An 11244-nucleotide genomic window follows, 5' to 3' on the forward strand; every position below is an offset into this window, starting at 1 on the left:
GAAGCCACATATGGCCAGCAGGACCCTGACCCATCTTGGCAGACGGTACCACTGGTAGAGAAAAGCTAAGGAGCCAAGAGGTTTCACACACATCCCCAAGAGTGATCTCTGAGGAATCTCAGCTGAGTCTTAAGAGTAGACAGGAACAAAGTCAGTTCTGACCAACTTGATCTTAAACACATGGTAGGAGAGTATAGCCTAAGCTATACGGTCCTAAATGGACACTTATAAAAGGAAAAACAATGTGTTGTTTTTTTTTTAATGTAACTTAAGATATACACTTATGTCAGCTCTACCAAAAGTAAGTAAAGTTGGAGGCTACAAAGGAAGGGTTCTTGGTTCCTAATAATAATGGCACAGAGAACTCTAGAGTTACAAGTTTGTCCTAAGTTGATAGAAGCCTGATCTCATGGATCTACACACCTTCCTAACCTCCTACACACTGATAAACTTGATCTGTTTTTCAGATCAAGTTTGATATGATTATGAGTTATTGTCTATATGGTTTTCAAAGACTGGCTATAATACTAATTGCTTTTGTGCTGTTTACAAAAAAGTAATGCATTGCTGTCTTGTTTACTGTTGTCTTGGCGTGATCCCTGCTCTATGTCTAGTCCTTGTCCAGTCATCTGCCATTTACCACTGTGGACCTTTGGACTGTTTTGATGCTGAATATCCTTAACTGTCCACACTCCACCTGATAGAGAACAAGGACTTCACCCTCTTTCAATAGAAAGCATCTTCGAGATGTCGTTGCCCATTTTTTCATAGAGATAGAATATAGAAATTGACAGTGGGGAAATGTAACAGGGGTCTGCTTTATGCTTTGAATATAGACCTTGCTGCTCTGCCACTGCAATTTATTATTTATTTATTTATTTATTTATTTTTAGAGAGAAAGAGAGAATTTTTTTTTTTTTAAATATTTGTTCTTCAGTTTTCAGCGGACACAACATCTTTTTTGTATGTGGTGCTGAGGATCGAACCCAGTGCCGCGCACATGCCAGGCGAGCGCGCTACCGCTTGAACCACATCCTCAGCCCTGCAATTTATTTTTAAAATGGGCATGTTTAGGGGCTGGGATTGAGGGTCAGTGGTAGAGTGTTCGTCTAACATGGGCTGGACCCGGGTTCGATCCTCAGCACCACACACAAATAAAGGCATTGTGTTGTGTCCATCAACACCAAAAAATAAACTTTTAAAAAAATGGGCATGTTTGTCTTCCTTTCTCCCTGCTCCTCCCTAATCTCTCCCTGTCCCTAATCTCAGGGGAAACAGAATTACCTTTCTTCTCCATCCTAGACAGAGTTGTCTCTCCTTGAGCACTCACTCACCACCGGAATGAAGTAATCCAGACTTTGGGGATGGTACCAGAAGAAATGACTATCTCCCAAATTAACAAGTGAATTACAACTCTAACAGAGAACATGTGGGAAAGCAGCCTTTGAATTACCTCTTTAAAAGCCCCCTGTTCCTGCTGATAGGCAGAATCACAGCCTTTGGAACAGCAGTTCCCTGTGTTTCTCCTTTGCTAGCATAAGAAAACTTTTTTCCTTTTTCTCAAGAAAAAGAGAGAGAGAGAGAGAGAGGAGCAAATTGCTAGGTATGGTGGTACACACCTGTAATCCCAGTTACCTGAGGCTAGATCAGGAAGACTGCAGATTTGAGATCAGCCTGGGTAACTGAGTGAGACGCTATCTCAAAATACAATAAAAGGGACTGGGGATGTAACTCAGTGGTAGAGCACATGCTTACCATGTGCTCTGGTTTAATCTTTAGTCACACACACACACACACACACACACACACACACACACACACACACACACACACACCACAAAGGAAAGAAACAAGAAAAAGGTGGGAGGAGTGGTTTCAAGAACAGTGGGATGCCACGTGAGGACCTTGAAGAACAAGGCGACCAGGAGCCACAGAGTGCAGATAGCTCCTAGAGGCTGGAAAACCTAAGGAAACAGGGTTCCCAGAGCCTCAGAAAAGTGCACAGTCCGGCCTTACACCTTGATTCAATCCAGTTAAGCCCATGCCACATTCTGACCCAAAGAATTGTAAGATAATAAATTTATATTATTTAATCCACCAAGTCTGTGGTAGTTTGTTGAGGCAGCAATAGAAAAATATTAGAGCAACTAAAAAACAAACAAAAAATATGACAGATTGGGATCCATAGGAATAAATGATTGTGGCTTCAGAAGCACGTTGGTGACACTGCTGACACTTCAGCTCAAGTAAGAATAAAGAAGTCAAGGCACATAAAACAGCAGTCTGAATTGTGCAACACTATCTCAAGAGGTCCCAAGTGCTCATCTTGTTTCACTACCACATAATTAAAAGAATTAGAACTCGCCAACATACTATCTGCTTTTCCCTATGCCCTCTCTTTTACGTGTGCGTGTGTGTGTGTGTGCGCGCGCGCGCGCGCGCGCGCGCGCTTTACTGGGGATTGAACCCAGTGGCTCTACCATGGAGCTACATTCCTAGTCCGTGTTTCCTGAAGCACATTCTCCTCTTATTTTATCCAGATGAAGAAAGTGAGAGAAGCTATAAAAAATCCAGGAAAAGAGTGTTCAGAATCTGGGATGAGCAAACTTCCAAGAAGCAGTATTATTGACAAATTAATTCCAAGACTCTTTTGTATTCTTTTGTAATCTCTATGACTAGAAACATGCCATTCTTTATCTGCAAAACTGCCACTAACTTACTTTTCCATAGAACAGGTATTTTTAAATTATTTTCAAGTACTGTCCGGTGTCAGGAGTTTTAGTTTTTCTTGTGACTCTATCTACAGATTTGAAATATCTACCTGGGCAGGGGTACCAGTTGTAATTATAAATAGTAATTTTGATACAAAGACAATTACCTTTAAGAAAATCAAACTTACAATATAAAATATGCCACAATGTTTAGCTTATAGACCTAACAGGGCAGAATCTTAGATGACAGTTTTACACATTGATTATTATTTACTAAAAAAGGTATTTTTCAAAGGAAAAAAATCTCAAACTTTGCCAATAGTCTTTGGTTATTGTTTTTTTTTATTGATGCATTATAATTATACATAATAGTTGAATTCATTGTTACACATTCATATATTCACAAAATGTAACAATATAATTATATTTGTTCCATGGTACCTCCTTTCCCTCCCCCTGGTTAACTAAAATGACAATTTCATTTACAGCTGAATAAAACTCTGTTGTGTGTATACAATACATTTTCTTTATCGACTCACCCATTAATAGATACCTAGGCTGATTCAATAATTTAAATTATGCCAACATTTTTTGGATCCATTTTTCTTTCCTCCTCTGAACTAACTAACCTCATAATTCAATCAATGAAGATTAAAGGAAACAATGAGCCAAGTTTGTTAAGGCTAAATTACCAAATTTTCAAGATTATTTTTGCTGTTTTTATGTTATTGGAGCAATTGGACTAGGCTAATAAATATTGTCTGATACTACTGGATTCCACTTAATTATAACTGTTTACAAAAAAACGTGTGTTGATATTTACCCTTATCTTCCTTTTAAGATTTTTAACTTGCTTAGAAACTTAAAACCAAAGTAAACTTGTGTAAATCTCAAACTCCCAAATTAATAGTCATATTTCAGTCTTTGAAAGGACAGATAATTTCAGAATTCAAAGAACAAAGATGAAGTAAAATTATTTACCTCCACCAGTATACCAACATAAGGGATAGACGTTTCTTCATATTCCACAAAGAATAACTCAGGATTAGTTTTCCAGACTCCAAGCCACTTGTCTTTTATTTTTAACTTTTCTGATAAGTATTTACTCATAGCCTCATCAGCATCTTCTGCCTAAGAAAAGAAAAAAATATATGAAATTACAAGTATAAAACAAATATTTTGACTCCTACTTAAAAATGGGGAATCAATATCCTCTTAAATAGTGATAAATGTAAAAAATTTATAGATTTTTTTATTGAAACTATATTTAATGGAAAGTATCATAAACCTTAAAAAATTGAAATAAATTTAAGAGATCTACTCACTGGGCACAGTAATTCAGAGACAGGCTATCTACATTTTTATTTTGGGTCCTCAAGTCATTTGTTTTATTAATCCACTGAGTAGAAGGAATGCAATTACACATATTAAAACATAGCAATTATATTTTAAAACAGAGAAATTATGTATGACCTAAATATTTAAGTCATATTCAGAGCTGGGCAAGGTGGCACACACCTGTAAACCCAACCACCAAGGAGGCTGAGGCAGGAGGATTTCTAGTTAAAGGCCAGCATCAGCAACTTATCAAGGCCCTGTCTCTAAATAAAAAATAAAAAGGACTGAAGATGTAGTTCAGTATTAAAGCACCTCTGGGTTCAATGCCCAATCCTTCTGCCCCTTCCAAAATAAAGAAAACATATTTAATTCATAAAAATTTAAAATAGCATACCATTTTATAAAATAAATGAGCATCAGGCATGCAATAAATGCCCTTTTGATTTTTTAACTGAAATTCAGCTACTTCAAATGTGATAATCTAAGCTAGTATAAAACTCAGTCCATAGACCCTGTCTGATTAATGACACAAAAATTTATGTAAATATCTTTCTATTGCCTTTAACAGACTTGACCTTTTCCAACCCTCAAGTCAATATCAGATGTAAGTTGGTTATTTGCAGTCCTAGCTTTACCATAATGGTGCCTTTAAAAATAAAAATTTCTTCTGATTATAAAATATGGTAAAGTTTCTGGAAAATACACCCACACAAAAATCATTCCTAATTCTGGCAGTCAAAGATAACTGGTATGGGTATTTTGGTATATTTTCTTTCAATATTTTTAAGTAGTTTTTAAATTGTAGGTGGGCATAATACCTTTATTTTTATTTATTTTACTTTATTATGTGGCGCTGAGAATTGAATCCAGTGCCTCACACATGGGAGATGAGCCTTCTACCACTGAGCGACAACCCCAGCCCTCTTTCAGTAATTTTTCTATGCATATATATACCCATCCATTTGGAAATGTTTTGTTTTGTCTTGTTCTTCTTCTTGTAAAGCAATTCATTCTACAATTCTTGAAAACAGTTTTTACAGCTGTATGGTTTTCCATTATATGAAGCCACTGTAAATTTTTTTTTTTTTACTGTTGTTGGAAATTGAGTTTCTATTTTTAAATTTTTATAATATCACCGCAGTGAGTATACTTGCATTCAAATTCTTCTGCTATAACTCCAATATCTATATGATATATCACATACATATCGCACAAATATATTTAACACGCAATTTTTGCTCTACTTGGTGTTGACAGGTTATTTTCTTTGCAAAACACGGTGGAAAAGTCAAGTAAACCTCTCCTTTGTGAGCTTAATTTACTGTCAACTGAAAATAATCGGGGTGTGCCTGGGATGTAGGCCAGGACTCTCAGACGCCCGCGCACCGGGCTGTCCCTGGAGCCGTCGGCCCAGTCCCCGGGACGGTCCGGCGCCTCTGGGAGGCGGGCGCTCCTCTGCCAGGCGCAGGTCCGCGGTCCGCTCGGCCCGGCCGCCCGACTCACCTTACAGCCCAGCAGCACCTGGTCGCAGTACAGCGCCACCTTCTCGTCCCGCCACATGCCCCTCATGGGGGACGCAAAGACGGCGGGCAGCGGCTGCGCCTCCTCCGCGTCCTCCTCGGGCGCCGACAGGAGGGGCTCCTCCTCCTCCTCCTCCTCCTCCTCCTCTTCCTCCTCCTCGGCCGCCAGGCCCGCGGCCTCGGCCTGCGACACGGGCGGGAGCTGCAGCCGCCTCCGGGCCGCCTCCCGGCTGGCCTTGCCCTTCACCGGGCGCGGCGAGGCCACCACCGACCGCACCGGGGACGCGGCGGCGTCCTTCAGGGTGGCCATGGCCCCGGGCGACGCGCAGGCAGCCTTCTCGCCTCGCCTGCCGGGGCTGATGATGCGGACCGAGTCCTCAGGCCCGCCAGCCCTGGACCCCGACGCCATCCCCGCGGCACCCCGGGGCCATCTGCAGCCGTTAGCCGCGTTTCCCGCGCTGGGCCGCGCCGGCCGGTGGGCACGGGCGCCGGGGCCGCAACGGGCGCGGGGGCTCGAGGGTCGCGCCTGCGCGGGGAGCGGCAGGGGGCCCGGCTCTGGGGACCGCGGTGCCCAGCCGGCGGGACGCGGCGAGGCGCGCGGGCACGGGCAGCTGCAGGGCGCCTGGGACGGGGCTGTGCCCCCGCCTCGCGCTGCCCACAGCCGGCTGGGCACCCACCCACCCTGCCAGCCCCGATTCCTGGCCGGAGCCGGTGTTTCTTAGGGTCACACATGTTTCAGGGTGATTGTGTCACCCTCCAAGTCACCCTGACCTAACCAGTGCCCCACCTACCTACACACCTATCTGCACGAACGCAACCAGAAGGAAGAATATTTTTATGCTGGGAGGCGACTGTGACTGGAACCTTCTGGTTATTACTAGACAAACGCCAGTGAAGGATCCAGCCTACCTCGGTTTCCCTGTGTCTATTCACAGGGTTCCCAAACAAGATGTCCTTTGCATTTTAATCAGGACGCTTGCTTTTTGTCAAGATGTAGTGATGCCGAGCAGAACAAGTTAGTCGGCTTTCTTGTCTCTGTAGAGCTGCTCAAAAATTCTCACATGAAATAGTACATTATGTAAGTGTTCAACTGGACACAAATGTCCAGCTGAGAATAATGTGTGCAAACAATCTCACAATGAAAGTCTGCCCAAGATAGCATGTTTCAGAAAACAACACAGACGACTCATTTCTGGTAGTTGACCGTGGAACGCACACGGAGCCAACTGGAATAACGTTTGTTTACAGTCGGGCTGAGCGCTGGGAAAACACCTGCGAGCCTTCTCAGTCATTTGGAAGGACACTGTGTTAAACTCCGAGTTTATTTTGAGGAAAACATTAGTGTTAATATCTTGTTGCTGTAGTTCAGGGAGTAATTACAAGCTGCATCATGTTTTGACTCTAAATTTATTCTTTTTGTCAGGAGTCCTGGACTTTAAAAAAAAAATTATACCTAACTATATAGATTTCACTCACCAAAACTAACATCTATTACTCTAGTGTTCCTTAAACAAATAGTTTGTTTGGGGGGCTGGGGATGTTGCTTAGTGGCAGAATGCTTGCCTAGCATGCACCAAGCCCTGGGTTCAGTCCCTGGTACTGAAAAAAAAAAAAAAAGACCCACTATATCTATATCTATCTATCTAACTAGTTAGATATGTACACGGAATATATATATATATATACTTCTCTTGACAGATAAAATTTCCAGCTGTCCTGAAATTTGAGTTTTGAAAGAGAATTACATTATAGGAATCTAAGGCAGGGGCATAATGGAGGTGGAATGGGGTAAACATTCCAGGCAGAGAGTAATTAGTGGTTTTACAGAGAGATAAAAGAACTTGGTCTAGGTGGATTGGTATAACTGAACTAGAAAGAACAAATTGGGACAAAATCTCAGGTTGGCAAGTATGCAAAAGCTGGATCACAGAGGGTTATACATATGATGTTAAGAAGTTGAATTCTAAGCCAGGTGTGGTGGCGCACACCTGTAATCCCAGTGGCTAGGAAGGCCAAGGCAGGAGTTTGGCAAGTTCAAAGCCAGCCTCAGCAATTTAGTGAGGCCCTAAGTAACTTAGTGAGACCCTGTCTCTTAATAAAAAATTAAAGTGCTTGGAATGTGGCTCAGTGGTTAACTACGCTTGGGTTCTATCCTTGGTACCAAAAAAAAAAAAAAAAAAAGAACAAAAAAACTGTTGAATTCTAGTCATATTGATAAACTCCCTTATTCAACGTTGTGTTCCACTCCCGACTCCGTTACTCTCAGTATCCATTCTCATATTGACCAGTCCATTCCGTGTGTAGTCCTTCTCCCTCCTTAGCCAACCCAGCAGTTCCCTGGCTACCTTACCCTCTTTATCAGCTTGGTGGCCAAAGACAGATCCCCAGGCATAATGGCATGTGGTCTTCAGAGGCAGATGCTATGCCTCACCTTTAAGCATGGCCTCTCTCAGGGAGAAATGAGCTCACAGGTTCAGGGAAATCTAAGGATAGATACTTTCAAGTGCATCAATCAAGATGTCCCCAGACCATCTCAGCATCCATTTCTTCCCCATTAGAATCTGACTTTGGTGTAGCAGTCCTGTTCAGGCTAAGTGCTTATCTTTCCCTGAAACAATATTATCATATAAAAACCTAGAACTCAGGTTTTTTTTTTTTTTTTTTACCCGTTAGCAGAAAACAGGGCTGGGGTTGTGGCTCAGCAGTAGCGTGCTTGTCTATCACGTGCCAGGCCCTGGGTTCGATCCTCAGCTCCACATAAAAAATAAATAAATAAAGGTATTCTGTCCAACTACAACTAAAAAGTAAATATTTAGACAAAGTAAACCTTCTGACTTTCACGACTCTCTTTAAATTGGCAATTAATCACTTCAACCTTTTTTTGTTTTTGCCAGTGACTCAATAAGACCCAGCAAGAGCCATTTGATTTCATAGTCCTTATAGCAACAGCTACTCCCACAAAGCTTTCCACACTCCTGAAATACTACAGCACCTGCACGTTCCCTTTCCTTTCACTAACTATGAGGATTTTAACAACTTCACTTGCATAATACGTACTCTACAGAAAAATGACAGGATCCTTACTGACAGCTGGCTGCAAGGCTGTCCAGCCTCAACATATAATCTACTTCCACACCAACTGTTTTAGGATGGGTTTCCCAGGAAACAGACTCTAAAGCTAAGATTTGCAAGAAGAGGATTTGGAGGAGTGCTTTGGAGAATCTCACCTGCAAAGGAACAAGAGATACAGGAATAGGCAGAGAAAGTTGTGGAAGTTATTTATAAATGTGAAGCATTTGTCACATTTTCAGGCATTCTTACTGGGAGCGCTGAACTGGAATGACTCTTTGGAGTTCTCCTACCTAGCTCCAGGAGGAGGTTTTTGCATCTTTACATTTACCAGTCATTAGATAAGGGCTGCCTGCAGAAAAGATGAGTTACCTTGTTCATCAGTTCCCACAGGCCAAAGGCTCCTCCCAGACAGGGACTCTGTGAGCGCCTTTAACAATCTACCACCCCAGCAGTCAGGAGGGTGAATGTCTTCATTCTAAAAAAACTACTGGGGCACCACAGCACTGTAAGCAGTTATCAGACCTGGGATATGAGAGGGATTAGAACTTGGCAAAAAGTATATTTAATGCTGACTTAGCATCTGAGCTCTTGGCCTGGAAGCCAGGGTTAGTACGAGCTTTTGAGATTACCGTCTGGAAGCCAATCCATCTTAGGTTTGGATATTGACAAAAAACTAGGCCACTATACTAGACTGCAAAGTGTTAGTTTCCCCCTCCCCCATCCGTTAGGTTAGGGCTCAAGTAAATAGAGGATGGAGACATGCAAAGAACTTGAAAGGCTGACTGAAGGTTCTGAAAGCTGGTCTTATTTGGTTTCATGTCTTGCTCTTTTCCTCCAGTGCTTTCTCTCAGTTCATTTCCTTGCTGAAATTACATTGTATCATTATATCAAAAGCATTAACTCACTGGTCATGGTCGCTCAGACCTGTAATTTCAGAGGTTCGGGAGGCTGAGGCAGGAGGATCCTGAGTTCAAAGCCAGCCTCAACAAAAGCAAGGTGCTAAGCAATTCGGTGAGACTCTTACTCTAAATACAATACAAGATAGGGTTGGGAATGTAGCTCTCTGGTCAGCCAGCCTTGGGTCGATGGCCTATGGTGTAACCATAAAGTTTCTTTTAAAGCCTTGCTTTCTTTGCCTGTAAAATGGGATTTAAATGGCAGTGTTGTGCTAATGAGTTTTGTGTATACTCAACGTCTAGCATGGTGCCTGACATTTGTCATTTTATTAGCAATTCTAATGAGCAAGCCCTCAGTGCTATTGGCATGGGAGGGGGCATTTCCTCTCTTTTGCCTTGGAGATTTCCCCTTGTACCAGCTCTTCCTTGACATTCAAGTGGAAGATGCACGAGCTTGCTGGTTGCATGGGGCATAGGTGGAAAGGGTAGGCTGCTGCTGGCCTTGAGTGGGGCATTAGGGCTCAGATTGGCCTACAAGCAACATGAGACTCTTGAGTCCCTGCAGCTGTGGGATAGTTGCACATTGGGTTTTTGTGGCCAAAACCTCCTGGTCTGGACAAGCGTGGTGGCCCACTCCTGTAATCCCAATGGCTAAGGTGGCTGAGGCAGGAAGATCGCAAATTCAAAGCCAGCCTCAGCAATAGCAAGGCACTAAGCAACTCAGTGAGAGCCTGTCTCTAAATAAAATACAAAGCAGGGCTGGGGATGTGGCTCAGTGATCGAGTGCCCCTGAGTTTGAGTTCAATCCCTGGTACCCCCCCAAAACAAACAAACAACACCCTCCTGGTCTGGCCTTGTTTCTCAGAAGGCTCTTGATTGGGATGCTGTGTTTTTGCTGAATTGAATGTAAGAATTCTAAGGCCCTGGGAGTCTTTATCTCTTGTTTCAGGGATCTGACCAGTAGCCACTGTCCTACCTTGCTCCAACCTTGCTCGTACTGTTTTCTTTTTTTTTTTTTAAAGAGAGAGAGAGAGAGGAGAGAGAGAGAGAGAGAGAGAGAGAGAGAGAGAGAATTTTCAATATTTATTTTTTAGTTATCGGCGGACACAACATCTTTGTTTGTATGTGGTGCTGAGGATCGAACCCAGGCCGCACGCATGCCAGGCGAGCGCGCTACCGCTTGAGCCACATCCCCAGCCCCTCGTACTGTTTTCTTCACATGGCATGCCCTTCCTGTGTGTTTCCACCTGTCAGAATTCTTCTGGGCCAGCTTCCAATACATGGCCCTAATCAAAATTAACCTTTCCCTCCTCCATGTTCTCAGAGTGTTCTTAGAGCAGGCCGGAAACACTTCTACTGCAGGGACATTTATATTTTTTATCCCCAATACTTAACACAATGCTTGGAATTTAACTGGTGAAAGTTTTAAGCTGTGGATAACAATAGGGCACAGTAAGTACCAAAAATTCTTTTTCAACTTTTTTTAAAAAAATCTTGGGAGAAGGAAGATGGTGGCGAAGGGAGTGCATCACCCCCGTGCGCCGTGTCACTGTGCGGGAGAAAGATGAGGTGAAACAGCTGAAGGCTGTTTTGTTGGGAATTTCCAGCGAAATTGAGGTGCTCCAGAATCTAGTGGAGGGATTTTCATCGCTCGAGGATTGGCTGTGGGGGCTTGGTCGCTGGCGATTTCTCCACACGGAGGGTCGC

The 11244-nt window shown here is 42.9% G+C and overlaps 1 protein-coding gene across 1 annotated transcript in view; it reads right to left on the bottom strand.

Annotated features, from left to right (window-relative positions):
* Shcbp1l (SHC binding and spindle associated 1 like) overlaps positions 1-6316 on the bottom strand; it is a 35206-nt gene extending 28890 nt beyond the window's left edge. Inside the window, 3 exon segments of the mRNA XM_005319869.4 lie at positions 3693-3842; positions 5553-5968; positions 5971-6316. Of these exon segments, the coding sequence (XP_005319926.3) occupies positions 3693-3842; positions 5553-5968; positions 5971-6301 (897 nt within the window). The 5' untranslated portion in view covers positions 6302-6316.
* Between the last annotated feature and the right edge of the window lie 4928 nt (positions 6317-11244).

This window comes from Ictidomys tridecemlineatus, chromosome 10 (genome assembly GCF_052094955.1).
Source record: "Ictidomys tridecemlineatus isolate mIctTri1 chromosome 10, mIctTri1.hap1, whole genome shotgun sequence".
Taxonomy (NCBI): Eukaryota; Metazoa; Chordata; class Mammalia; order Rodentia; family Sciuridae; genus Ictidomys; species Ictidomys tridecemlineatus.